This window comes from Trachemys scripta, chromosome 1 (assembly GCF_013100865.1).
Source record: "Trachemys scripta elegans isolate TJP31775 chromosome 1, CAS_Tse_1.0, whole genome shotgun sequence".
NCBI classification, from domain to species: domain Eukaryota; kingdom Metazoa; phylum Chordata; order Testudines; family Emydidae; genus Trachemys; species Trachemys scripta.
The window spans coordinates 185,330,073-185,357,663 of NC_048298.1; the positions used below are offsets into that span (position 1 = coordinate 185,330,073).

The 27,591-nt window shown below is 43.7% G+C and overlaps 1 protein-coding gene across 2 annotated transcripts; it reads left to right on the top strand.

The window, feature by feature from the left end:
• The first annotated feature begins 59 nt into the window (after positions 1–59).
• Positions 60–27,591, top strand: IL10RB (interleukin 10 receptor subunit beta). Of its 2 annotated transcripts, none has more exons than XM_034751944.1 (7): positions 60–598; positions 9,189–9,312; positions 10,679–10,833; positions 13,806–13,972; positions 16,681–16,831; positions 18,462–18,619; positions 26,248–27,591. In XM_034751944.1, the coding sequence occupies exons 1-7, from the start codon at positions 541–543 to the stop codon at positions 26,476–26,478; spliced, it is 1,044 nt and encodes a 347-aa protein (XP_034607835.1). In that variant the 5' UTR covers positions 60–540; the 3' UTR covers positions 26,479–27,591. The 2 variants fall into 2 exon arrangements, with proteins under 2 accessions (XP_034607835.1, XP_034607825.1); XM_034751934.1 differs by having other exon boundaries at positions 61–598; positions 10,676–10,833; positions 26,248–27,590.

The window sequence follows — 27,591 nt, forward strand, 5'->3', positions numbered from 1 at the left end:
GGACAAGAAATCCACACCAGGAGAACGAGCTCGTGGGTGGAAAACGAGGGGAGGGCCAAAAAGATCGATTTACACCCCGTCAGGGGACTCGAATGATCTCGGCGCTGGGTTTCTCCCTCCCGGGACCTGGGCGCTCAGTCCGCCCGGAGATGGCGAGGCATTGGTTTGTCCTCCTCCGGCCCCAGCGGGATACAGGGAGCTGCCATCAAAAGCCTCCGCCCCGCGGAGCTTTCGCCTTGCCCCATTGAGCCCCGCTGCTTCTGCTCTGCAACGCGCAGGGCCCGACTACTGCGGGCCGGGCTGGGCGCTGCGGGGGCGTTTGCGAGCGCAGCGGGCGGCGCGTTTCCTCCTGGCGCGCCGCGCAGGGGACGGAGTTCACCTGCAGGAAGGAGAGGAGGGCCGGGCTGGGGACGGTCGCAGAGGGCTCGCCCAGTGCGGAGGCGGAACCAGGTGCCGGGCTGGGGCCTCCGCTGGGCAGTAGCCAGGCGGGCGCTCCTGCCGCACCCCGCGGACAGCCAGAGGGACCCCGAGGCCCTGGCCATGGCCCGGCGTTTCCTGGCGCTGGTGGCCGGCTGCCTTCTCTGGTCGAGTCACTCGGGTGAGTGGTGCGGCCGCTCCTGCCGGGTGGCGGTAGGGAGGCGGCGGGGGTCGCTTGGCTACTTCCCCACGGGTCCGAGGCCATATGTACCACAGCGGGGCTCCGACACTTTCCCCGCCAGCGCCCCTTTCCCAAGGGAGCCCCCAGTGGCTCGGTTGAGGAACTAGCCGTGGCGCACGCAAAGCCGGGTCCTCCCCCAGAGAGCTTCTAGCCCCAGAGTGGGGCCAAGGGGAAGGCGGGCTGCAGAGCCCCAGGACAGGCTGGAAGGGGCTTGGCTCCCAGGCGGGGCTGTGTGCCAGCAACCAAACCCTTGTCACCTGGTCTGTAGGTAGCCCCACAAAGAGAGTTGGGAGGAGGGGTTTGAGGGAAGATAATTAGGTCGTTTTAGATCCCGGGGAGAACTTGGTGCAATCCTGCCCCCCTCCCCTCTTTCCCCCCACCTGGATGACAAAACTCCCATCGACTTCAAGGGCGCCAGGATTTTGCCCTTAAATTTGGATGTTTGGCCAACACCATCTCAGGCTTTCCCCTCTCCACAGCCCTAGGCCAAGCCTGGCTTTCTGGCCTGGTTGCAGGCTCAAACCACTTGACCTATTGGGATCCAGGAAGTGGGCGGGGTCCACAGGACCTGGAGACCAAAAAATTATGGGGGACAACTAATAAAAGAACAGGGACAGGAGTGAGGTCAAAGGGTCAAACGAAGCAAACCAGACGGGGACACCAAGCAGAGAAACCACTTGAGGCAGGCATGTTTTCTTCCCTGCCCCATAGCTCCCAACAAAGGACATTGTGCTGAAACACATCCATGGCACAGGGCAGTGACAGATGTTCAGAATTTGCCTCCTGGCACTGTGGGAGTTGAGAGAGGTTGGTTGGGTAGTTCTCCAAGGGGACTGATTATAGAACCATAGAAGTGTAGGACTGGAAGGGACCTCAACAGGTCACCTAGTCCAGTCCCCTGCACTAGAGGCTAAGTAATAACTAGACCAGGGGTCGGCAGCCTTTCAGAAGTAGTGTGCTGAGTCTTCATTTAGTCACTCTAATTTAAGGTTTCGCGTGCTGGTAATACATTTTAACGTTTTTTAGAAGGTCTCTCTCTAAAAGTCTATATTCTATAACTAAACTACTGTTGTATGTAAAATAAACAAGGTTTTCAAAATGTTTAAGAAGCTTCATTTAAAATTAAATTAAAATGCTGATCTTACACTGCCGGCCTGCTCAGCCCCCTGCTGGCCTGGGGTTCCGTTCCGCTATGCCGGCAGCGGGCTGAGCGGGGCTTGTGGCCAGGACCCCGGCTGGCAAGGGGCCGGCGGCCAGGACCCCAGACTGGCAGCGGGCTGAGCGGGGCCGGGATCCCAGATCGGTGGCCCGCTGCCGGTCTGGAGTTCTGTCCGCTGGCTCCTGCCAGCCAGGGTCCCAGCTGTCGGTCTGGGGTCCCGGCCCTGCCCACATAGAGTGGGTACCTACCTTCTCCCTGGTTCTGGCCCATTCTCTTTCTCTCTCTCTGCACTGAGCTGAGGGTGGAGGTGCACTGAGCACAGAGCTGGGGGTGAAGGAGCAGGCTGGGGGTTGGGGTGTAGGGTCTGGCCAGGAGCTAGAATGAGGGAGGGGGCTGAGGGTTGGGGCAGGAAATTTGGGTATGGCGCGCTTACCTGGGCAGCTCCCATTTGGTGCGAGGGGTACAGGTGGGAATGTGTGTGGGGGATACAGGAGCTCCTGTTTGGTGCTCAGGGTGGATGGTGGGGATGTGGGGGGGGTGCAAGAGTCAGGGCATGGGGATGGGGGGGGGGGGGGGGGGGAGGTGGGGGGGGTGCAGGGGTCAGGGCAGAGGGCTGGGGGGTGGGCTGGGATCAGGGGGTGCTTCCACCCCCCTGCCCTGAGCGGCTCACGGCAGGGGGCTGGAGGGATACACCCTGATTCCACCCTCCTTCCCTAAGACCCCGCTCCTGCCTCTTCTCCGCCTCCTTCCCGGTCTGAGCAGTGAGGGCGCTGGGGCTCCTTTTCTCCCCTCCCTCGCAAGGGCCATCAGTGGCGGGGAGGGAGAGGAGGCGGGGCTCGACGCAGCATGCTGGGGGAAGAGGCGGGGTAGGGGGAAGCTTGGCTGCCAGCGGAGCCTGCCCTACAGCAGCAGCCAGCAGGACCAAGCTTGCTTCTGTCCCCCGCTCCCGCCAGAGAGAGCGGTAGGCGGGGGGTGGAGAAGAACGGGCTGGGCCGGGCAGGGTTTTTAATGGCACGCTGCTGCCTGCCGGGGTCCCAGCCAGCGGCCCCACTCAGCATCGGCTGCGGTGTGCCATTAAAAATCGGCTCGCATGCCGTCTTTGGCACCCGTGCCATAGGTTGCCGACCCCTGAACTAGACCATTCCTGACAGGTGTTTGTCTAACCTGCTCTAATGATTCCACAACCTCCCTAGGCAATTTATTCCATGGCTTAACCACCCTGACAGGAAGTTTTTCCTAATGTCCAATTTAAACTGCCCTTCCTGCAATTTAAGCCCATTGCTGCTTCTCCTGCCCTCAGAGGGTAAGAAGAACAGTTTTTCACTCTCCTCCCAGGAGTGGCGGAAGCTCCCTAAAAGTAGGGGGCCACCAGTGCCCGAACCATGGCTCCATCCCCACACCACCTCATCCTCCTAAGAACCTGCCCTCTACTCGCTCCTATCCACCTCTCTTCCCCTCGCCCCCATGTTCGTCCTTATGGCCAGTAAAAAGGGGGAGGGTATAGCCTCCCACTTTTAAAAGTGATGGGGCCATGGGCCCCTGGCCTGCCTTCTCTTTGTAACAACCTTTTATGTACTTGAAAACTGTTATCAGGTCCCCCCTCAGTCTTCTCTTTTCCAGACTAAACCCAGTTTTTTTCAATGTTTCTTCATAGGTCATGTTTTCTAGACTTTTAATCATTTTTGTTGCTCTCCTCTGGACTTTCTCCGATTTGTCCTCTTTCCTGAAATGTGGCGCCCAGAACTGGACCCATTACTCCAGCTGAGGCCTTATCAGCACTCAATAGAGTGGAAGAATTACTTATCATGCCTTGCTTACTCCTACCATACCCCCGGCCCTCTGCTCAGTGCTACCAATTGAAAAAAGCAGGCAATGCTCAGAAAAAAAAAATCATGCCTATGTTGTATGCATCCGCTATTGCAGCGGGATCAGGAGTTGACTGATTCTTGCAATTAAGTGTAAAGTTGTTTTCATTCCTGACCTCCCCAGTACTCGGCTGAATTGCTTGATTCTCAGGACTTCCCAAAGGCCCAGATCTGAGAAATCCCTATCTTTAAAACCCTTGTGCTGGGGCCACTTGGCCAATTCAGAACCTTCTCATTTTCAAAATATCAATCTAGTGTACATTTACTCTAGAGTTTAAATATTGCTGCACTCTAATATCTTGTTTACAAGATGTATGATTAGGGAAAGAGAATGGTCTTCGGCTAATCTTTGGTATTAATTAAATATTAAGAGTCAGATTTTCCTCTCAGTTGCATGGGTATAATTCTATTGAAATCAAAAGACTATAAACAAGGAGAATTTGACCCTCCAGATCAGGGGTGGGCAAACTTTTTGGCCTGAGGGCCACATCTGGGTATGGAAATTGTATGGCGGGCCATGAATGCTCATGAAATTGGGGGTTCGGTTGTGGGAGGGGGTGAGGGCTCCGGCTGGAGGTGTGGGCTCTGGAGTGGTGCGAGGGATGAGGGGTTTGGAGTGTAGGAGGGGGCTGGGTTTGGAGCAGAGGGGTTTAGAATATGGGAGGGGACAGTGGGTTGGGGTGTGGGAGGGGCTCTGGGCTGGGGGTGCGGGTTCCAGGGTGAGGCCAGAAGTGAGGGGTTAAGGGTGCGGGGGAGGGGGAAGGGACTCCAGGCTGGGGTTGAGGGGTTAGGAGTGCAGGAGGGGGCTCCGGGCAGGGGGTTGGGGAGGGAGGGAGGGGTCTGGCTGGGGGGGTGGGCTCTGGGGTGGGGCTGGGGATGAGGGGTTTGGGGTGCAGGAGGGTGTTCCAAGCTGGGACAGAGGGGTTTGAAGGGTGGGAGTGGGATCAGGGCAGGGGTTGGGGCACGGGAGGAGGTCAGGGGTGCAGACTCTGGGCGCTGCTTACCTTAAGCAGCTCCCGGAAGCAGCGGCACGTCTCCCCTCTATCTCCTATGTGGAGGCGTGGCCAGGCGGCTCTGTGTGCTGCCCCATCCGCAGGCACCACACCTGAAGCTCCCATTGGCTGCAGTGCCAGCGCTTGGAGTGGGGGCAGCGTGCGGAGCCCTCTGGCTGCCTCTACACATAGGAGCCGGGGGGAGGGGGGGACATGCCACTGCTTCTGGGAGCTGTGCGAAGCCACCTCACGCACAGAGTGAGACAAACTCCTGACCCCGCTCCCTAGCAGGAGCTCAAGGGCCATATTTAAAGGTCTGATGGGCTGGACTTGGCTCAAAGGCTGTTTGCCCACCCCTACAGATCTAAGTGCATCAATCAGCCAAAGACCATATGATTTGTGTAGGGGGAATATGTCTGTATAACTGAAACACCCAAGATTCCATGCAGCAACTGAAGAAAATAGCAGTGAGGAGAAAGTACTGAAGCTGATATTTATATTTTAAATGAAATTTGAACAATAAATATTTTTAAACAATATTTATACTATGGCTAGATAGATCTACCACAATTTACAACAGCTGAAATTCTGGCCCTGCGCTTATAGCAAAAGACTATCGTATAAAGTCTTAAAAGTGATCTGAAAAGGAATTTCTTTTTAAATGGATCGGAGCCAGAAACTTTGGGGATAGTTTGGGACCCATTTTATTTAATCTATTTATTACTGACCTCGGAACCAAATGTAGAAGTGGGCTGATAAAGTTTGCGGATGACACAAAGCTGGGAGGTATTGCCAATTCGGAGGAGGATCGGGATATTCTGCAGGGAGACTTGAATGACCTTGTGAATTGAAGTAACAGAAATAGGATGAAATTTAATAGTGAAAAGTGTAAGGTGATGCATTTAGGGATGACTAACAACAATTTTAGTTACAAGCTGGGGACGCATCCGTTAGAAGTAATGGAGGAGGAGAAAGACCTTGGGGTCCTGGTAGACCGCAGGATGACTATGAGTCGACAATGTGACGTGGCGGTAAAAAAAGCCAATGCGGTCTTGGGATGCATTAGGCGAGGTATATCTAGTAGGGATAAGGAGGTGCTGCTTCCGTTGTACAAGGCACTGGTGAGACCTCATTTGGAGTACTGTGTGCAGTTCTGGTCTCCCATGTTTAAAAAAGATGAACTCAGACTGGAACGGGTACAGAGAAGGGCCACTAGGATGATCAGAGGAATGGAAAACCTGTCGTATGAGAGGAGACTCGAGGAGCTCGGGTTGTTTAGCCTGATCAAACGAAGGCTGAGCGGGGATATGATTGCTCTTTTTAAATATATTAGAGGAATAAATACCAGGGAGGGAAAGGAATTATTCCAGCTCAGTACTAATGTGGACACGAGAACGAATGGATATAAATTGGCCGTGGGGAAGTTTAGGCTTGAAATTAGACGAAGGTTTCTGACCGTCAGAGGGGTGAAATATTGGAACAGCCTTCCGAGGGAAACGGTGGGGGCGAAGGACCTGTCTGGCTTTAAGATTAAGCTAGATAAGTTTATGGAGGGAATGGTTTAATGGGATAACATGATTTTAGTCGAAGGAACACCGTGCCATCACTGGTAAGTAGTATAATGGCTAATGAGGGTCTGGCTGGAGAATCTTGCCTACATGCTCGGGGTTCTACTGATCACCATATTTGGGGTTGGGAAGGAATTTTCCTCCAGGGTAGATTGGCAGAGGCCCCGGAAGTTTTTCTCCTTCCTCCGCAGCATGGGGCAGGGATCGCTAGCTGGAGGATTCTCTGCTAATTGAAGTCTCTAAACCACAGGATTTGGGGACTTCAACAACAGAGTCAAGGCAGGGCCGGCTTTAGGCCAATTCCACCAATTCCCCCGAATCGGGCCCCGCGCTTAAGAGGGCCCCGCGCCCAGTGGCAGGGTCGCCCAAAGTGGGGGGCAAGTGGCAGAGAATCCCTTCCCTGGCTAGAGGCACCTTTTTAATTTTTACTCACCCGGCAGTGCTCCAGGTCTTTGGCAGCGGGTCCTTCACTCGCTCCGGGTCTTTGGCGGCGGGTCCTTCAGTGCCGCTGAAGACCCGGAGCGAGTGAAGGACCTGCCGCCAAAGACTAGGAGCACGGCCCGGTGAGTACAAGCCCCATGTGTTTTTTTTAACGTGTTTTTTTTAGTCATCCCTGTCGGGGCCCCGTCGAAACTGTTCGAATTGGGCCCCGCACTTCCTAAAGCCGGCCCTGAGTCAAGGGAAAGGGTGGGACGGCTTTGTGGCCTGCATCATGCAGGAGGTCAGACTAGATGATCATGATGGTCCCTTCTGACCTTAAAGTCTATGAGTCTATGAGGACCATTTTATTTTACAAATAAAATTAAGTGTTATCAGTTTGTTTCCACATTGCAAATAACAAGCTTGTCAAGTTTTTCCTTTTATGGTTTTGCTGGAGGACATTTGTGAAGATGCTTATTGTGAGCTCTCCCATCTTAGTTGAAGGTGTGGGGTGATGAAATTTTAACAAAGGGCTCATTGGGTAGTGGAGTCAAATAGATGATGAAAATTAAAACTTCAAATAATCTAAAATCCCTGCTCTTCTGAATTGCAGCAAGCTGAAGCTCTTGCCTCCTTTGATGTTGTTTTTTAATTAGTTCACCAGTCAGACAGACCAGATCTGATTTTTAGGAGAGGTGGGGAAAGCACCAAGCAGAACTTTTTTTAAACAAAAATCTTACACACTTCTTTATACATCATAAAGAAATGAAAAGGGGCACAAATCCACTTCCCTTTCCAGGTCACTTTTATTTATGTTGTGTTGAAATTGTGAGTGTGGAGAGTTGTGTATCCCCTTTGGAGAAAATGAGATACAATGGAAGCTGCTTGAGCCAGCCAGAAGGCTGCTTTGCCAAAACAATGTTACCTCATGTTGTCTGCAACTGATTATTTTCTTAGATGATTTTCTGCACTAGGAAATTGGACGTTCCTTTCCAGTTTTTCAGCAATGTAGAGCTCTGAAAATGAAATGGGGTGAAAAACAATTGTCTATACTGGACCTTATGCCCTTTGGAAGCACTGGTGCAGCTGCACCATTGCTGAAAAATTAGTAACCAATGTCCCAGTTCAACAAGGCCCTAGTGTAGATGGCCCCATAGGGGACTGGATGTGACTTCATTTGGAGCCAGTCAGTGGCACTCTTGAGTTGGCCACAGAGGATGTTGTAGAGTGTATGGGAGTCCATACCTTCCTATTTCCAGTGGTTGAGCATAACACCTCTACAGCACTGCTAATCTGGGACAGAGAGACAGAGTTTTGAACTTGGTCCATTTACAGTAGTTTCATCTTGGTCTACATTGAAAAGTTATGTTGGCATAGTTACATTGTTCAGGGGTGTGAAAATCCACACCACTGACCAACATAGCTAACAAACCCCCCAGTATAGACACAACTACGTCAATGGAAGACTGCTTCCATGAATACAGCTAACGTCTTCCAAGGAGGTGGTATTCCTACACTGACAGAAAAACTCCTTCTCTTGGTGTGGACTGCATCTGCAATATGGGTCTACGCCAGTATAGCAGTGCCAGTATAGTCTCCATAGCATAAACATATCCTCAGTACACCTCTACCTCGATAGAACGCTGTCCTCAGGAGCCAAAAAATCTTACCGTGTTATAGGTGAAAGTTATGTCAAACTTGCATTGATCCACTGGAGTGCGCAGCCCCGCCCCTGCCCTCCCCCCCCCGGAGCACTGCTTTACCGCATTATATCTGAATTCGTGTTATATCGGGTCACGTTATATCGAGGTAGAGGTATATGTAGCAGATCAGGAAACATCTTGATGGCCATAGATGAAATCCTGTTCTCACTGATGTCAATGGGACTTCTTCCATTGACTTTAATTAGGCCAGGATTTCACCTTACAAGCTTATTTGGCAAGGAGGAAAGTGAAATGCCAGAATTTCTTTAAATCAAAAATTCTAGATCCAAATTATGTACATAAGTGACATTCTCTTCAATTTAATGGACATTCTGACTGAAATTTTATGGGTACAGGAAGAGGTCACATTTGAGGAAGTAAACTCTGTACTTGAAATGGAGTTCCTGTGTTAAAATTTAGTTTCTGTCTTGTGCAGGTGCATGGAGTGTACTTCTCACACATTAGTTTCATGCATCTTTACATCTAAAATATGCACATAACATTACTAATTAGTTTTTTTTTTCTTCTTAAAGAGCATACACATTATTTGGTTTCTCTCTTGTGGCTTAAAATGAAATCGGCTCTGAAGCACAACAGTAAGAGACGTGCTTTGTAGCTGGCTTGGCTGGTATAATTTCTGACTCATCTGTAAAGAATCAAAATGATGATCATAACTCAGTAGTCACGGAAACTACTAGTTAGCAGTACAGTATGTGTATATTCCAGCAATACTTCTGGTCTCTTTTCCAGTTTTCAAAAAGGGTTATTTGTTACTTTAGTCATTGGAAGAACATATATTACAGTGGTTTTGTTTGTTTTTCAGCATTTGGAATAGTGCCAGAACCAAAAAATGTAACAATTAATTCAGTTAACTTGAAAAGCACTCTACAGTGGGATCCACCTACTTTTCACAAAGAAAATATTACTTATACAGTCGAGTATATAAGGTAGGTCTGGGAGCTTTGTGTATTTACCTTTGCAAGATGTCTTAGATAAACTTACAGTGTTCTTGTGACTTTTTTTTTCCCAGACGTGGACTGTCCCTTTCTTTTGGCTTATGCACATAAGACCTTCTCCTGAGCTAGATACCATTAAAGGGCATGCTTTATAGTTTTTAATATTCATTAGTTTGTCACATATTCATCTGGAGTGGGAAACACAGTGTAATCTTAACTGTAATCAGTCAGCTACACGTACATTTACATTCTCTGTCATAGAAAACTACTACTTCAACAGGCTTAGTACTAATGCATTCTCCCACGTTTTCCAATTTCTAATGCAGGCAACAGGTTCCACTTTTTCCCCAGAGCAATCTGTTTGTCAGGGCCCTCTACATACATGGCTAGTGAAGTGCAGCAAAAATGTTCCCCTGTCTGCTGCCTCTGTGCTCAAAAGCAGAGGTTCTCAGCAGCTTACTCTGAGGCCTCATTTTGTCAGGAATTTTTCCCATTTTTTCCCTCCAGATTGGTCTTTGTCTGGGAGGGGAAGGATTTTGTGGGGAGCATTGTAAAGAAGGCTGAGGACTCCCCTAGTCTAGTATTAGATCCCTGGCTACTTCAGTAGCTGAACAAAGCCCAGACATCAAATTACCCCGATGAGTCAAAAGGTTCATTTCTTGGCAAAGAAAGAGTAGGACCTTAGGGAGGGGGAATGGCAGACAGTCAGGTGCCTGCTGAGAAAGGGCCTCTAAAATGATGTAGAACATAAAGTAAGTGTGTCTGCTATGTCAGTTAGCGGGGGGAAGGTACGAGGGATGTGTGGGACCCCCAAACTGCCAGGCTAGCAAGCTCCTATTCCAAGGTGGGCTCTAAGTACAAAACAGACGTAACATTCCACATATTAACTAGTACCCATTCAAGACCTGGGCATATAATGAAAGATTAGGATAGTGTAAGGCCTATCCAAAGGACCATTTGTAGAAAGGTGAGAATTAATCTGAAAATTCAGGCATAGTTGAACTTGGCTGTGGTATCAGGCATTTTCTGTCTGCTCAATCAGGATTTGCGGGTGCCAAGTCAGAGCAACAGTGTGCTTTTTGCTGAATGGTCACCTTAATCTCTACCTTTATCATAAAGTAATAATAGACTATCCTAATAGATGTTATGAGTGTCTAATACCTATATACAAGTATGTGTGATTAGATATATGAATGTTCTTATTTTTTTTCAGCTAATGAGTTTTGCCTGAGTGGTAATTAGCAATGTTAATACATGGTGAGTGAGTACCGCCACTTACCTGCTTCACTGAAATGAAGGATGTTTTCTGTTCCTAATATATGACTCAGATGCAATTCTTTTGCCTCCCATACAGTAGTATTTTTAACAGGAATGTGTGTGTGAACATTGTCATCACGGAGTGTGACTTCTCTTCTCTGCCTGTATATGGAAACTACACCTTGCGAGTCAGGGCTGAATCAGAAAATGAAAAGTCAGACTGGGTGAACATCATCTTTAAGCCAATCGATGACAGTAAGGCTTCCCCTACACGGGAAACTTTTGCTCACTAATAGCGAACTGTTAATTAAATAAAATTGCAATTAATCTGAATAAGTAGTGATATTAAAATACAGATTGTTTTAAATTTACAAATTATTTTAAGTAAAGTATGAAATATCCAAGTCCTATTTGGTATACCTTTTGGGAAGAGGAGAGTTGCTCTCAGAAATACTCCTGGGGGAAATCTGCACCAAAAAATTAAACATTCTGCTTACAATATTTTCAAATTCTGCATATTTTGTTTGTCAAAATAACAGAATTCAATTATTTTTGGTCATTTATTTCAAAATACGTGTTAGCAAGTATGTCTGTAACAATATAGACAACAAAAAAGATTCAGGAAATGTTTTTTGGCAAATAGATTCCTTACTAGGCATATTAATACAGAACTCTGAGTAATAATTCATTTAAACTACAATACAGAAATGTATTTCCTGCACCCCTCAGTAGCAGTGCAAAGGCTTGGGGGAGTCAGAGGTAATGGAGGAGCTGAGGGAGAGGGAAGTAATTGCTGGGAAGGAGCCTGGGTGTGAACTTGGAGGGCTGTTGGGTATGGGTGGGAAAAGTATGGAACAGATTTGGGGGGGGGGGGGGCGGGGAGGGATTGTTAGGGAGCTTCCCCCCATGCAGACTCTGGCTGATCCCTAGCCTCTCCCATTCAGTCAGGCACATCTGCCCCTGTCCCCAAGTTTCCCTGCACCCCCATGTGTCATCGTACCCCCTGTCCATGTGTCCCTCCACCCCCACTTGGACACCCACTCCTCCCATCCCTATGTGTCCCTGCACCCCTCTCCCTGTCACCATGTGTCTCTGTTCCCCCACCCAGCCACCCTCCTGTCCCTATGTGGCCCTGCACCTCCCTCTCCATTTCTCCATTGCACAGATGTCAATGGGAAGCTATGCAAGAGGCCTCTTTGGTTTCTCTACCTCTAGAAACAATTCTTAGTTTTCTCTTCTTCTCTGGCTTGGCTTGGATTTACTTAAAGCTTAACCTTTCTAGTCCTCGGTTTTCAGAGTTTAAGTTTCCAGTCTCATTTTCTCAATGCAATTGTTGTTTATATCAGGACAGTGTTTATGACATAATTTTTCCATATTAAATTCCAAATTCATAAGATGTTGTGGCCATTGCTCTTTGATCTCTTCACTTGGACATCTCTCTGTAAACTCACTCCCATATCCATGCACTAACTCTTGAAGGACTTTTTAAAAAAGACTTCAAAGCACTGATGAGTTTAAAGTATTCATTGAGAAAAATCCCTCACAGTAGGACAAAAGACATATTACCAGTTACTCTATTGGAAATCTGAAAATGGTTACAAGGGGAAGATTAGTTGCATACATTAGTGCAAATATAATACTTAAGGAAGAAAAAGAAATTTGGAAAATGAGAGCACGTTTTTGGGATTTGTCTTTTTTCAAAAGCTTAGCTTGGAGAGAATTAAAACTGGCTGAACAGAAAAGCTGTATTACAACATAGAAAACTGAAGTATTTAACAAATACTATGAGAGTTAGGGTAAAGCCAAAAGAAACAGTAGTACTTAGCATGAACCCCCATATCAGAGAACAAATCCATTAACAGGTCAGAGTTTTATAAAGAATTGCATTGAAAACAGGATTTTGATTCACATTTCAAGGAAAGAGTTAACTTCTAAGCAACACTGACCTTCAAAAGCCAATTTATAATTGGACTAAAGAGTCTATGTATAAAACGAATTGAGGGAGAAGACCTGGCAGCACTGGTGAAATCTGCAATGTAGATAGGACTCTTAATCACTGTGTCATTTTTACCACAGTATTGTTTAATCCTGCTCAGAGCACCTAGCCAGGTGTATCATATTTGTATCTTAGTTTCCACCAGCATTACCACCAACAGAGTTGTAGTTGTTGGGAAATTACCTAATGTGTAGGTGCAGCCTAGAAACATCAGAGTCACCAATGGGGAAATTTTTCCATAACTTTAAACCAGTTGGAACTACCGTGTAACCAAGGCTGCCACAGCCAGAACTGTTTTTATAACTAGTTTGAATTTCTGGAAAAATGCAAAGCCTTGTCTACATTGAGCTATTTCTTAAAATCTCCCACTGATGCTCTAGCCCTGGTGTAACTTCACTACTGGTAGCAATGGTTGGAGTGCTAGTGTAAACTGACCATTGGCATTTTTACAACCTGATTACAGGTTTAAATGAGAAGCACCCATCCAGTGGTATAGGTGGAACACTGGGAGAGTTTATGAAAGAGTTCATTGTAGACACAACCTAACTGAGGACTAAAGTACTCACTAAACTAAGTTATTTAGTGGAACAAAAATACAGTAAAAGGAGCCAGTTTCAAAATATAAAAATATATCCTTTGATGTAAAAAAAGAATAATAAATTCAGAAGCAATTCAAGAGTTGCAGTTCCTCAAATGAGTTGCAGTGCAGAGAGCAATAAAAACACTTCACCGGAAAGTTTCCTCAGCGAAGTCCGACGTCACTGAGCTGCAGCTCAGTGGGGAAATGCAGGCAATAAGATGCCCTGGGAGTGGGTTCCTTAGTATTCTTACTTCTTCCACTAGTGAAAGCAGCTGGTGGGACAGAACTGAGTGGCTTAGTGAGTGGAGGAGGCACAGACAGCAAAAGTGTCTTCTATTTAAATGAGACAAGTGGGTGAGATAATATCTTTTCTTGGACCAACTTCTGTGGTTGGGACCAACACAGCTACTATTATAGTGTATACAGCAATGGAAGATAGTCTATTTAAGTGTAAAGACAAATTCACTTTATGACACATCTGTGAATGAAGAGTTTATTTATCCTCGATTCTTTGAGATGAAAGAGTTTTCTTCAAGTAAATAAGATGATGATAGTGATTAGGTGTAGTGCTGTATGCGATATAAAAATATCACTCTGAGAACACAGTGAGAGATTGTATTTTTGTGATTTTTTTTTTCTCCTCTCATTTAGCAATCATTGGACCACCTGATGTAAAAGTGAAATCTGAATCTGGATCTTTGCATGTAGATTTCACAGGCCCTGTCGCTGTACAAGAGTCGCATGTGTGGCCTTTAAATAAATATTATGGCTCTTGGGTTTACAGGGTGCTATACTGGAAGAAAGGCAATAGTGAAGAGGTAACTTTTGCTCAACTGACTATTGTGTAATTCTGCTTTACAGCTGCAGCTTTGAACAGGCATTTCTAGGTATAATATGATATTGATAATGTTCTGAGACATAACATTGCTGAAGCAAAACCAAGATCTCTGAAAGTTAGTGATATCAGCAACTTATTATTGTCACAACCTGCATTCAGTAGCAAACTGGCAGAGGGAATGAGTAACCACCTACTAAATCGGCATAAATTATCCTTCCATAGTTAGAAATAGTTATTAACTTACGAGGGTTTATTCCCTTTGTGCATCAATGTTTTTATTTTTTCAGTGGTATATACTGCACACTCCTCACAACAGTACCCATGCACACTGCACAAAAAAACAAATGCAACTTAGAAGTGTCTACATAGGTAATATCTAGGGATATGATGAATAGCTGCTCCGCAACCAAATCATATGTGATTCAAGCAGTTTTGCTAGAATGATCTATTGTACAATACTGGCTTGAAAAAAGACTGGATTTTGGATGCTTAACATGGCTGCTGCCATAGGGTCAGTCTCTCTCCTGCTACCATCTTCCCTGTTATCAGACATAATCTGTTTACTCTTTCACTTCCATTATGGTCACCCTCCGCTAAGCCAGAGAGACATTCTGTCCCAGAGGTGGGCATGTTCCACAGCCCCAAAGACTCCACCACACTGTATGCATGGAAAAAATGTTGTAAATAATAGGTTAATTATAGTGTCATAGAATGTTGCTTTTGATCCAAGAAAGACAGAAATTTCTATCAATATCAATGGGAATATACTAGATCTCTGTACAACACAGGAAATTTTTATACATGAAGACTTTGGTGCCCCTATTATTCTGATTCATATTAGGTATCCTTCACAATTCCCAGTCTAGTACTTAATATGCAGTTCCAGAAATAAAGGAATCTTCTCATCCCTAACACCTTATTAGCCCCAGCTCACGAGTAATGGAGGAAGAGGGGGAAAAGAGAGTGTTATTCTGTAGAGAGAAGAACAGGAGTACTTGTGGCACCTTAGAGACTAACAAATTTATTAGAGCATAAGCTTTCGTGGACTACAGCCCACTTACAGACTAACTTACAGACTAACACGGCTGCTACTCTGAATTCTGTAGAGAAAGTCAGTGAGTCCATACCTGGTCAAGCAGCCTTCGGCAAACTGCCAAAGGAAGCGAGTTACCCAAAAAGAGATTTCACTAAGGATACTCGGATTCCAGTACTCGAGTGCAAAACTGGGAGATTCCCTCAGTGATTAAAGAGGCTTCCAAGAAGTGCCGGACAATGAGATTTCATTAGATCTTTTTTTTTTAATTTAGTACTTGGATAGTTTGTTCAAGTATATTTATTCCCTCACAGCAGCCAAGTCTCCTAAGACCCACCTACAAAAAAAATGTGTCCTCATTTACTGAAAGCCACATCTAGAAGTAACAGCACTTTTAGCTGATGTCACCCAGTGTGACGTTGCATAGAGAGAGAGGCAATCTCTTTTGGTATCACCTCCTTAACCAGGGCCGGCTCTGGCTTTTTGGACGCTCCAAGCAAAAAAAAAAAACTGCGGCGTGGCTGGAGTGCGAGTGCAGGGGGACCGGCTGGGGGATGGGGGAGGGAGCGGGCGGGAGAGAGAGAGAAGGGGGCGGCCAGGGCTACAGCAGGGGCGCTGCCACGCAGCCCCTTCTGCTGCGCCGCCTCCTGCCACGAGGGCTCCACTCCGGTCGGCGGGGAGGGAAGGAAGAGGACTGCCCTGCAGGGCGCTCTGGTTCTCCGCGCCGCTGCCCCCTACAGGGCAACCGGAGCGGAACACACAAAAAAAAACGGCCGTGCTGCCCTAGGATTGGGCAGAATGCCGCCTCAAACAATCTGCTGCCCCAAGCACCAGCTTCCTCAGCTGGTGCCTGGAGCCGGTCCTGTCCTTAACCATATAAGGATTTATACTCTTAAGACCAATACCATTAAACATACCCAGAAGAAGATAAAAAGTCTGTGCTGTGAACAATCATACACAAAGTACTTACATTGATCAGCTGTTTTAAGTAGGCAGTGTGCCACATTCTACATTAGCTAAAGTATGAGTGGTCTTCATATGTAACCCTAAACAGAGCGTGTTGCATGAATACTTGTTTGGTTTTGTTAGTTGCATGATTTTTTTAAAATACTGCTACTTAGAATTCTGTGCACATTTATATAATAGCTTTAGAGTCCCTCTTTCTGTTACAGTGTGTCTCTTGAAAAATTATTTTATGACATAGTGGAAGGAGTCTGATCACAAGAAACTTAGAGCCCACTTCCTGTTGTTGGGTCAACCAGCTTAGGAGCTAGGATTTCAACACTGTTACAGCTCTTGTTTTGGAAGGTGATTATTTTCACCATCAATAGGATGTTCTAAAATAGAAAAAGCAATTTGAAGACAGATGATTAATTTTAATATTTGTAGTGTCCTTTTTAAGTAATTCTTAAAAGGAAACTTTTCTTTGATTCTTGTCAAGTAAGTAATACAGAAAACTACAAAACCGTTTTAACAGCTGATATTTTAAACTTTCACTTTTTCAGGAACTAGATATTGTGTAAATCCAATCCATAGTGCAGCTACAAATGCAAAGACTACTAAATGGAGTTCTAACTAGAAACTAGTGCTGTAATTTGTTAATTTATTGGAACTTGAATTTGCTTTTGAATGTTCTGTATTCTTCTTTGATGTAGGTTATAACCACAGATACTAAATATAACTCAGAAATATTATCTGATTTGGACCCTTGGACAATATATTGCCTTCAAGTTCAAGCAGTTATTCCTGAATGGAACAAAACAGGAAAACTGAGTGAAGAGTTCTGTGATAGGACAACTGATAATGGTAATAGCTAATGCACCAGTATATTATAAACATTGTAAGACACTCATTGATTGACGTAAAAGAAACAAAAGCATGCATGTAAACCTTCAGAAATGTTTTGGTACTTCCATATTGTTCATTGTGATATCCAAGTGTATCTCTAATTTGCAAAAAAAATTGAAACTTTCATGCCAGAAAAAAGGAGAGCTTTAATTCAGTCTCTTATAACTACAAATAATAAGATACACAACAGATTAAATGTACTCCCATGCAGAGAACCATATGAGGCACGTCCATCCCTAAAGCCCTTCAAAGCAAGATTTAAGTGCAGTTTAAGTGGTGCATAGGCCTTGTGCTGGCCCTTCTGCACAGGCGTAAACGTCATCTACCCATAAGCCAATTTACGTTTGTTTGTGAACCCTTTGGCTTCCACTGGCCTAGTGGAGAGTAGAATTTGGCCCTGCATTGCAAAGTCTGATTCTGTTTACATTTTGTAACAGAATTACATTGTTGAAATATTTTTTTTAAATGGATAGAGCTCAGTCATGCTTTCTTTTTCTGTTCTCATGTTTAAAATCTTTAACTAGGCAAGCATGCCAGATAATCAGTTTTCTTCATGGTTACAAAAAGCATGTAATTTATTAGTCAAGGTACATCTTCCAAAGGAGTGAAATCCTGGTCCCACTGAAGTCAATGGAAGTTTTGCCATTGTCTCCAATGGGACTAAGATTTTACCCAAGGTGTTTTTCTCCTGGTGCAATCCAAAGCTACCATTATTATGAACTCTCAATATAAACAACTAATTTCTTTGTTTAAATATTTTATTTTTATGCAACTATACCAGTAAGTGCCAATCATAAAAAATTCTCCAATGTAACATCTGCAATGCGTAATCAGTATTCCAGTCTTTCATTTTTTATAGCACTAACCTGACAGTGGAAACTGGCTGAACACTCCAATTTCCAACCACTCCACCTCAATAGCTATCCATCAGTCAGGTGGCCTCCTCTTAGAAGAGAGCTTTGTGTTTCCATTTAAAAGGAAAAGTGCAGTCCCAGACTAATTAGTAAGCAGCTGCTTAACAATCATAGACAGCTTTAAAGTGATACCTCCATCAATCTTTATTCGTATCACATGCTGTGACAATCCCGTGCATGAAACCAGGCTTTAGAAGACACAATATTTTGGAAGTTAAGGAATTTTGGACTACCCCCACCTCCAAATTAGTTGTCATTTTTGTTACCATTATTTCACGTTTCCTTTAGCGAGAAACAGAATTCAGTGCTCTGGTTTGAAGCATCCAGGAATAAGTATACTGGGACTTTACATGTTGTTACCTTGCTTTCCCTCTTCCCCCATTTACCTAGAATTTTTTTCTTTCTGTAAATGTTTACATATCATGGCCATAGGTCAAACTTATCTAGTGAGAATGTCATGAGTGGTTGAAGTAAAAACAAAGTTGAGATATTCTTCCTTTTGGGAACAAAAATATGTATTTGTTCATTCACCAAAATAGTTGCTAATACGAAAAAGTGGAGGAAATTTTTTTTTATTCACTTACGAGAATTAAATTCTGAAAATTGTATATTCAAAATAATTATAAAGAAGAATCAGGTTAATAAAGAAGAATTTCTCGTCTTGTCTCTTGCAGGTGTAACTCCAGTGTGGATAATTCTCACTGTTCTTGTAGGATCAATGTTGGTTGTTCTAGTATCAGTTCCTGCCTGTTTCTTCATCTTTTCATATATATATCGACAGGCCAGATATGTCTTCTGCCCGACTTATTCTTTTCCACAACATCTGAAGGAGGTTTGTCTATTTGTATTCTACACAGGGCCGGCTCCAGGCACCAGCCCAGCAAGCAGGTGCTTCGGGCGGCTAACAGTGAGGGGCGGCCCATCCGGCTCTTCGGCAGCAATTCAGCAGCGGGTCCCTCACTCCCTTCTCGGAGGGAAGGAACTGCCGCCGAATTGCCGCTGAAGACTGAAGCGGCGGCGGTAGAGCTGCAGATCGTGATCACGGCTTTTTTTTTTTTTTTTTTTTTTTTTTTTGCGCTGCTTGGGGCGGCAAAAAACCTGGAGCCGGCCCTGATTCTACATAAAATAATTAAGTAAGCCTTCCAGGAGAGCCTCTTGTCTGTCAAAGACTCCTGAAACGCTTGCAACTATTGCATGTGAACCTTCTGACAGCAGTTCCTCATTCTTACACATGCACCTGGATAGTTAACTAGCTGTGTTAGTGTTACATGGGTTTTGCCTGAAGTGAATGTATGGGGTAATGGTGGTTATTAGGCACACAGGCTAAAAGAACCCAGGTGTAGTATATATGTTGCAAAATAATAGATATGAGTCTTAGCAGCTATATGGTATGATCTGTTTAAGCTATGTCACCTTTGGTTACTTTAGTTCACTTGTCATAAACTGCTTGTGTGGTTGACTGTCATTTCAAACCCTTAATCAACTGCAAAAGTTCATTAATCTGCTGCCAAAGACTTTGGACCAAACTGAGCAGTAGTTTAAGTGAGTGTAAATAGTGACGTAATGTGACTTGAGCCAATTCAGCATTCAGTTGGCTTCATTCCACAACTTTCTCCCACACTGCATAGGGACTGGGCTACACTTTAAATTTATACTGACATAGCTAAGTAGGTCAGGGGTATGACAAAACCACATCCCATAGTGACATAGCTATGCTGACAATCCTCCCCCCATGTAAATGCAACTGTGCTGACTGAACAGGGCTTCTAACAGCATAACTAACCTTGTTTGGGGATGTGGTTTTCTTATACTGGTAGAACTCCTTTTGTCAGTATATGCTGCATCTAGGGGGCTATGCCAGCATATACTACGTTAGCATAGACATAACCGAGTACCTTACTCCATCGTCTGTTTCTGTTGATTTCTGTGGCACTGCTCAGCATGAGTAAGAGTGGTGTTACTCTTTAGTAAATGATGAAATCTTGCCCATCTGGTATGTTGTAACAGAATACTGTAAAGGAAGCATTCAACAGCTCAGCCATATCACTGAGACACGGTGGGTGAGGCAGTATCTTTTATTGGACCAATTTCTGTTGGTGAGAGAGATAAGCTTTCGAGCTTCACAAAGGTTTTCTTCGGGTCTGGGGAATATACTCTGTGTCAGAGCTAAATACAAGGTGGAACAGATTGTCTAGCGTAAGACACATATTTCAAGGGACTGTTCAAGGTGAGGTGGCCCGTTAACCTGCCTGCAGTGATGAGGGAAAGAAAGAAGGGAGGAAGGGCAGTTGGAGGGGTTGTTAGTGGGTTATATATTATTTTAATAAACCATAAATCCCATCTCTACTCAGTCCCTGATTTTTAGTGTCTAGCAAAGTTATGAATTTAAGCTCCCAGGCTCATCTTTTGTAGGGTTTTTTTTTTTTTGGTCCAATTTCTCCACATCTTTTTTAAAATGCGGTGCCCAGAACTGGACACAATACTCCAGCTGAGGCCTAACCAGAGCAGAGTAGAGCAGAAGAATGACTTCTTGTGTCTTGCTCACAACACACCTGTTAATACATCCCAGAATCATGTTTGCTTTTTTTGCAACAGCATCACACTGACTCATATTTAGCTTGTGGTCCACTATAACCCCTAGATCCCTTTCTGCCGTACTCCTTCCTAGACAGTCTCTTCCCATTCTGTATGTGTGAAACTGATTTTTTCTTCCTAAGTGGAGCACTTTGCATTTGTCTTTGTTAAACTTCATCCTGTTTACCTCAGACCATTTCTCCAATTTGTCCAGATCATTTTGAATTATGACCCTGTCCTCCAAAGCAGTTGCAATCCCTCCCAGTTTGGTATCATCCGCAAACTTAATAAGCGTACTTTCTATGCCAATATCTAAGTCGTTGATGAAGATATTGAACAGATCCGGTCCCAAAACAGACCCCTGCGGTACCCCACTCGTTATGCCTTTCCAGCAGGATTGGGAACCATTAATAACAACTCTCTGAGTATGGTTATCCAGCCAGTTATGCACCCACCTTATAGTAGCCCCATCTAAATTGTATTTGCCTAGTTTATCGATAAGAATATCATGCGAGACCGTATCAAATGCCTTACTAAAGTATAGGTATACCACATCCACAGCTTCACCCTTATCCACAGGCTCGTTATCCTATCAAAGAAAGCTATCAGATTGGTTTGACATGATTTGTTCTTCAGAAATCCATGCTGGCTGTTCCCTATCACCTTACCACCTTCCAAGTGTTTGCAGATGATTTCCTTAATTACTTGCTCCATTATCTTCCCTGGCACAGAAGTTAAACTAACTGGTCTGTAATTTCCTGGGTTATTTTTATTTCCCTTTTTATAGATGGGCACTATATTTACCCTTTTCCAGGCTTCTGGGATCTCTCCCGTCTCCCATGATTTTCCAAAGATAATAGCTAGAGGCTCAGATACCTCCTCTATTAGCTCCTTGAGTATTCTAGGATGCATTTCATCAGGCCCTGGTGACTTGCAGGCATCTAACTTTTCTAAGTGATTTTTAACTTGTTCTTTTTTTATTTTATCTGCTAAACCTACCCCCTTCCCATTAGCATTCACTATGTTAGGCATTCCTTCAGACTTCTCGGTGAAGACCGAAACAAAGAAGTCATTAAGCATCTCTGCCATTTCCAAGTTTCCTGATACTTTTTCTCCCTCTTCACTAAGCAGTGGGCCTACCCTGTCTTTGGTCTTCCTCTTGCTTCTAATGTATTGATAAAAAGTCTTCTTGTTTCCCTTTATTCCTGTAGCTAGTTTGAGCTCATTTTGTGCCTTTGCCTTTCTAATCTTGCCCCTGCATTCCTGTGTTGTTTGCCTATATTCATCCTTTGTAATCTGTCCTAGTTTCCATTTTTTATATGACTCCTTTTTATTTTTTAGATCATGCAAGATCTCGTGGTTAAGCCAAGGTGGTCTTTTGCCACATTTTCTATCTTTCCTAACCAGCGGAATAGCTTGCTTTTGGGCCCTTAATAGTGTCCCTTTGAAAAACTGCCAACTCTCCTCAGTTGTTTTTCCCCTCAGTCTTGATTCCCATGGGACCTTACCTATCAGCTCTCTGAGCTTACCAAAATCTGCCTTCCTGAAATCCATTGTCTCTATTTTGCTGTTCTCCCTTCTACCCTTCCTTAGAATTGTAAACTCTATGATTTCATGATCACTTTCACCCAGGCTGCCTTCTACTTTCAAATTCTCAACGAGTTCCTCCCTATTTGTTAAAACGTTTGCAGACCCCTAAAAATTTTCGAATTAAGGTGCAGACCCCTTTGGAAATTCAACCTGTGGTCTGTAGACCCCTACCATAGAAGTCTTAGACTGAAAACTGACTGTACAGAATTCAGCTATAAATGTTGCACATGCTTGGCACAGCATTTGACACAGCGTGAGAAAGGGTGCTAATCTGGGCTTCGGTGATAACGACAGCACTTCTGGGTTTTGACTGAAGGTGGGGTTATTCAGCTAATTTCAATTGATCAGAAAAACAGAATGCCTTTTCTGCGATCTGAAACTTTATTTTTGTAGTCACCTTTTGCAGTCTCCTTAGCCATAGTCTGCAGAATCCCAGAGGTCCACAGACCACAGGTTGAAAACCACTGATTTAGAGTGTCCAGAATGAAGGGAGGAAACATATGTTTAAGTAGTGCTTTATGTTTCTAAGAAGTTTGTAATCACGTTTTGCCTCATCTGCTCCCTGGTCACTTCATTTTTAAAAACAAGTTAACGTGGAATATGTGTCCCAGCGTGGAGGAGGGCCTTGTCCCTTTGTGAGCTGAAAATACCCATGTTCAGTGCAAGTATGTGTAAGAAATCTGTGAATATTTAGAAGAAATACATACTTCCATTTTAGGTGATCTTTTCTTCCCTCAGTATACACACAATGCCCCTTAAAGTTAAAGGAGGTTAGATATGTATTTTGTGAAGAGAAGACCCTTAAAATTTTGATTGTGCTAGATGTTTGTAGGAAAATATAACAATATGCATCCTAAAACTCAGAGTTTGGGAGGGGTCATGTAATTATTATTTTATTTTACTTTGGGGGTTGGGGGAGGGAAACCATTGAGAACTACCTCCAATGTTTCATTTTAGAACTCCAGTTGAGGGTTAAATAAGCCAAAATGAAGGACATAAGAACAGTGCAGCAATAACGTAAGATGATTTGCTTAATTTCCATAATATTCTGTGTAACCTCCATTTTTTTCATGCAGATTCTCATACCGTGTAACTCATTCAAACTGCTCTCTACTCAACAGAAAGCTGGTCATGTTCCCTGACAAAAATGAGTAACATTCACTGCTCTGTTGTTTATATGAAGGTGTCAGATATCTCTGAAATTCTTAAGTATTAAGGGAGAGTAGCAGACGGGTCAGATTGCGCGGGGGAAGGAGGTGGTACTCTACTAAGCATCACACCCAAATAAACTCTGCCCATGTGAATTGCTCCCTCTTGATTGGGGTGTGTGTGGAGGGGAATTGTTATATCTCCCAAATCCCACCCACTTGTGGCGTCAAGATGAGACATCACTCACACTAAATTGTATAGATCTGTGATCCTCCCTCCCTCTCCTTTACTTGAGAAAGTAATTTTTTTTTTTAAATTAATGGAGATATCCCATCTCCTAGAACTGGAAGGGACCTTGAAAGGTCATCGAGTCCAGCCCCCTGCCTTCACTAGCAGGACCAAGTACTGATTTTGCCCCAGATCCCCAAGTGGCCCCCTCAAGGATTGAACTCACAACCCTGGGTTTAGCAGGCCAATGCTCAAACCACTGAGCTATCCCTCCCCCCCAAATGTTGACATTTAAATCATCTTTACTGGACTTCTAATTTAACACCTCCCTGAGCTGAACGGGGCAATTCACACCTCTAAGGTCTATTGTTTGAGTCTCTCTTCAGACTTCTATTGTTTAGGCTATGTCTATACTTAGGGCAAGTCTACGTTAAAAAGTTAGGTCGACCCAGCTACCTCACTCAGGGGTGTGAAAAATCCAACCCCATGAGCGACACAGTGAGACCAACCTAACCCCCAGCATAGACAGCGCTACCACCTCTCAGGGAAGTGGATTAAGTACAGCAATGAGAGAACGCCTCCTGTCACTAGTGAGTGTCTACACTGAAGCACTACAGCAGCATAGCTGCAACTGTGCCTCTCCAGTGGTTTAAGTGTACACATAGCTGTGACATACCCAGGATACAAGACAGACTAAGGACCCCTGCTCTCTAACCTGGGGTGCCCTTTATAGTGCTTTGCGGCTGTAGCCTCTAGCCTGGACTGCTCACAAACAGCCGCCAGCATGAAAGTCACTCCCAGCTGTGTCTGTGTGTGTGTGCTGCAGTCAGCCAGACACACCTTGGCTCTTACCAGCCTTGGCTATACTGAAGGGTATCCCAAAACACCCCCAGTATTAGATTCTCGCTCAGAAATGTATGTCCTGTACTGCCCAGCCCTCTCCTGGACAATGCAAGTTTATAGAAAGTCCATCATTTTATTACTAGAAATGATATGCACACATCTTGTTACCCGAAATGGAGTTCCCCAGACACTTCAATTTAAACACACTGGATTAGATAAAACAAAACACGTTTGTTAACTACAAAGAGAGATTTTAAGTGAGTACAAGCAATGAGGCATGAAAGTCAGAAATGGTTACAAGAAAAATAAAGATAAAATGCAACTGGTGCCTAACTTAACTCTTAAATTCAAAGCAAGGTTTTCTCATCACATGCTTTCAGTAATCCTCTTGAGCAAACCTCTTAGGTCAGGACCCTTCTTCAGTTCAATGGCTGCTTCCTTTGTCCCCCCTGGTGCAGTGAATCGATGGTCAGAAAGAGAGAGAGGAAGGGGGCCATTTGGGGTATCTGCCCCTTCTTTTTATAGTCCTATCCCCCCTTTGAGAAGAATTTCCAGCTGGGAGTAAGGAGACAGGTAGTCTGCGAGAAAGGGAACTCCATGTTGTTTCTTTGCTAAGATGTAGATTTTTTTTGCTCCTGTCCCCTTTCCTGCCAAAGAATGGCCACTTAGCAAGTAATGATCCATCAGCTTTGTTTACACCTGACTGAGGCGTCTACTTGCCCTTTGTCTCTGAGGAACTCGTTTGGCCACTCCTCAGACTTCTCTGGAAAACATACATTTTAGTCATGATCTCTCATCTTATGTTTATAACTTCACATATAATGTTGCTACATGCATTTTGCTGTGATATTTTTGATCAGCAAACTATGAGTTTTTAAATTATACCTCACAAGGCATAGTTTGCACAAAGATCATTACAATAGTGTGTAGGGTATGAACACAGGTACATTCTGTCACAATAGCCTAATACACACAGTAAATAGTTCTATTTGTCTTAATTATTTTATTCTAATCAACCACATTTCTGTAGATGGTATTTGTTTTTGCAAACTGTTTGAGCAACAGTTTGAGAGATCAGCAAAATAGTAGTTGCCTAGATTATATTAATTTAAAATATAGGCCTATATGCGGGGGGGTAGCTCCAGTCAGGCCAATGGGCCACGCCTGGGACAGGGCGGGGGGATTCCACGCCTGCCTGAGGCTTACAGTTTTGGGGGGCAGCACCCCCATCTTAGCCCTCAATTATGCCCATGATTTAAAAGTCAAATAAATTTGTGCTGGAAACTCCAGAGAGGTTAATAGGACAGACAACATTTTTCTTTTGTTATCATCGTACAGTTCTCACAAATGTTAAAAAATTACTTAAAGGAAAAATGTTGGTATGGCTCTGCACTGCATTTAACCCTCATGTGAGTAATAATTCAGAATCAATGTGATTCGCTTTGAAATAGATTCAGTCAGAATTTTTTACGAGGATATATTAAAAGTGGTAATAATCATTTCTATATTTTGTTACTGTGGTGTTAATCCAGAGAGAATTCTTTCAGTGCATTGGAGTACCCATTGCTTCTTGAATGAGCATTGTTGTGTATCAATAGCAAGATTAAAGAGAATCTGATTAGGTCACATTGGAGGAGAGGTTGTCCAATGCATGTTGAATAGCGAGTAAAAATTAACAGATACACTTTAAAGTGGTCTACACTTAAAATTTTTGGTGGCATAGCTCTTATGGTCAGGGGTGCGATTATTTGCCTCTATCCCCAACCACCAAAGTTATACCAGCAAAAGCTCTAGCATAGATGCAGTTATACTTGCAAAAAAGTCCTTTTGCTGGTATAGCATATTTCATTCGGGGAACTGGTATAAGCCATATAGATGAAAGCACTCTTTTACCAGTATAAGCTGTGTCTAGGAGGGTTTGCCAGCATAGCTAGACCTTTTCTAGTGTAGATGAGGCCTAAGACAGTGAGTCACCAGTGCAAGGTCTTTAAAGACTGCTGAGAAAACGAACTGATGCTGATGCTGGAAAAGAGGAACAAGCAGAGTTTGATTCTTATTTCCCCTCTTTCCTTCCAGTTTTTGAGCAAGCCTTCCTACAGTTCACAATTTCTTTCGCCACGCTTACCAGAAGAGGATCACTCCTTTGACAAGTTAACTGTTATTTCAGAAGAATCTGAAAACTGTAGCGATGAGACAAGCAACAGAAAGGAGCAGCTTCAGGACTCCCAAGAAGAGATTTCTATTGCAGAAAAAGTTTCAGCTTTTGAAAAGGGATCAAGTTCAGTCTTTATACCTGATTCAGGCTGAAAACAAATACCCAAACAGACAATTAAATACGACTTTATATTGAGAATGCAGTAGCAAGCACTTGATAAAATTCCAGATTTAAAATGTCTAAAGAGAATTTCGTCAATTATATTTATTTTTCAACTCTGAGAAACATTATTATAAATGAGTCCTGAAGTGGGATGCAATTTTTAGCCACTCATTTTTAATGACTTATTTATAACCTGTGGCACTAATTATATTGCACTATAATATGGTGCTTCTTGTAAAGTAAGTATTAAATATATAATTCTTTATTTTTATTTTATTGAATATTATTAAAGTTAATCAGAATTATGAACAGCACAGCATAGTTTTCAAAGGAAACTTTTCCTTTCCAAGAAAACTTTGAGATTTAACTGATTTTAGTATGAAAATCTTTGTATTTTGTTTCAGTGGTTGGCTTAAAATCTGACTAATAGTGAGTAGAATAATATTTTATATTTGATTTATACATGACACTAAAATTATGAAGTTTTTCTTGATAGGTACCACTTTAATAAAATAGTAGCAAACAATTTCAATATGTTTTAAATGTGAGAAATTACTTATGGGCCATACTTCATCATAGGCTTACAGTGGGGCAATGGAGCTATGACAGTTTACACCCTTTAAGGATCTGCCCCTAGTTCTTATAGCAAGTCACATTGAGCCTAACCCAAAATCACTGAAGTCAATGGAAAGACTTTCCAGGAAACGGGGCTAAATATTAAACTCGCCTCCATGAATCTGCTAGACCATATAACTTAATTAATAGTCAGTTCAGAAATGGTCAGTAGCTAGGCTATGTTGCTGTGTACATAAAAAGAGGATAGTTGCTGCATGGGCTAAGAAAAATAATATTGGGCATATAGTTTGCTCTTACTTTAATAGAAACAAATCTTTCAAGTGCTGCAAAGTTATCTGAACATACTGTATTATATTTCTGCAAAATGTCAAATTTTTCCTCAGCAAAAATGGATTGCAATGAGTATATTATGTATAAAACATAATTTGTTATGTGGGTGACAAAATTCATTGCCCTAATTTTTGTTTTTATTATAGGGATAGGATAAATTTTTATCTTTTAGAGAACTAATTCAGAAAGAATACACA

What these genes read in the sequence shown, in the direction of transcription:
- IL10RB (XM_034751934.1), top strand. Translation starts at nt 541, where the DNA reads ATGGCCCGGCGTTTCCTGGCGCTGGTGGCCGGCTGCCTTCTCTGGTCG. An exon ending in CTTTAAGCCAATCGATGACA is followed by an intron (nt 10,834 to 13,805) that starts GTAAGGCTTCCC and finishes CCTCTCATTTAG; the next exon opens with CAATCATTGGACCACCTGAT. An exon ending in AGAAAGGCAATAGTGAAGAG is followed by an intron (nt 13,973 to 16,680) that starts GTAACTTTTGCT and finishes TCTTTGATGTAG; the next exon opens with GTTATAACCACAGATACTAA.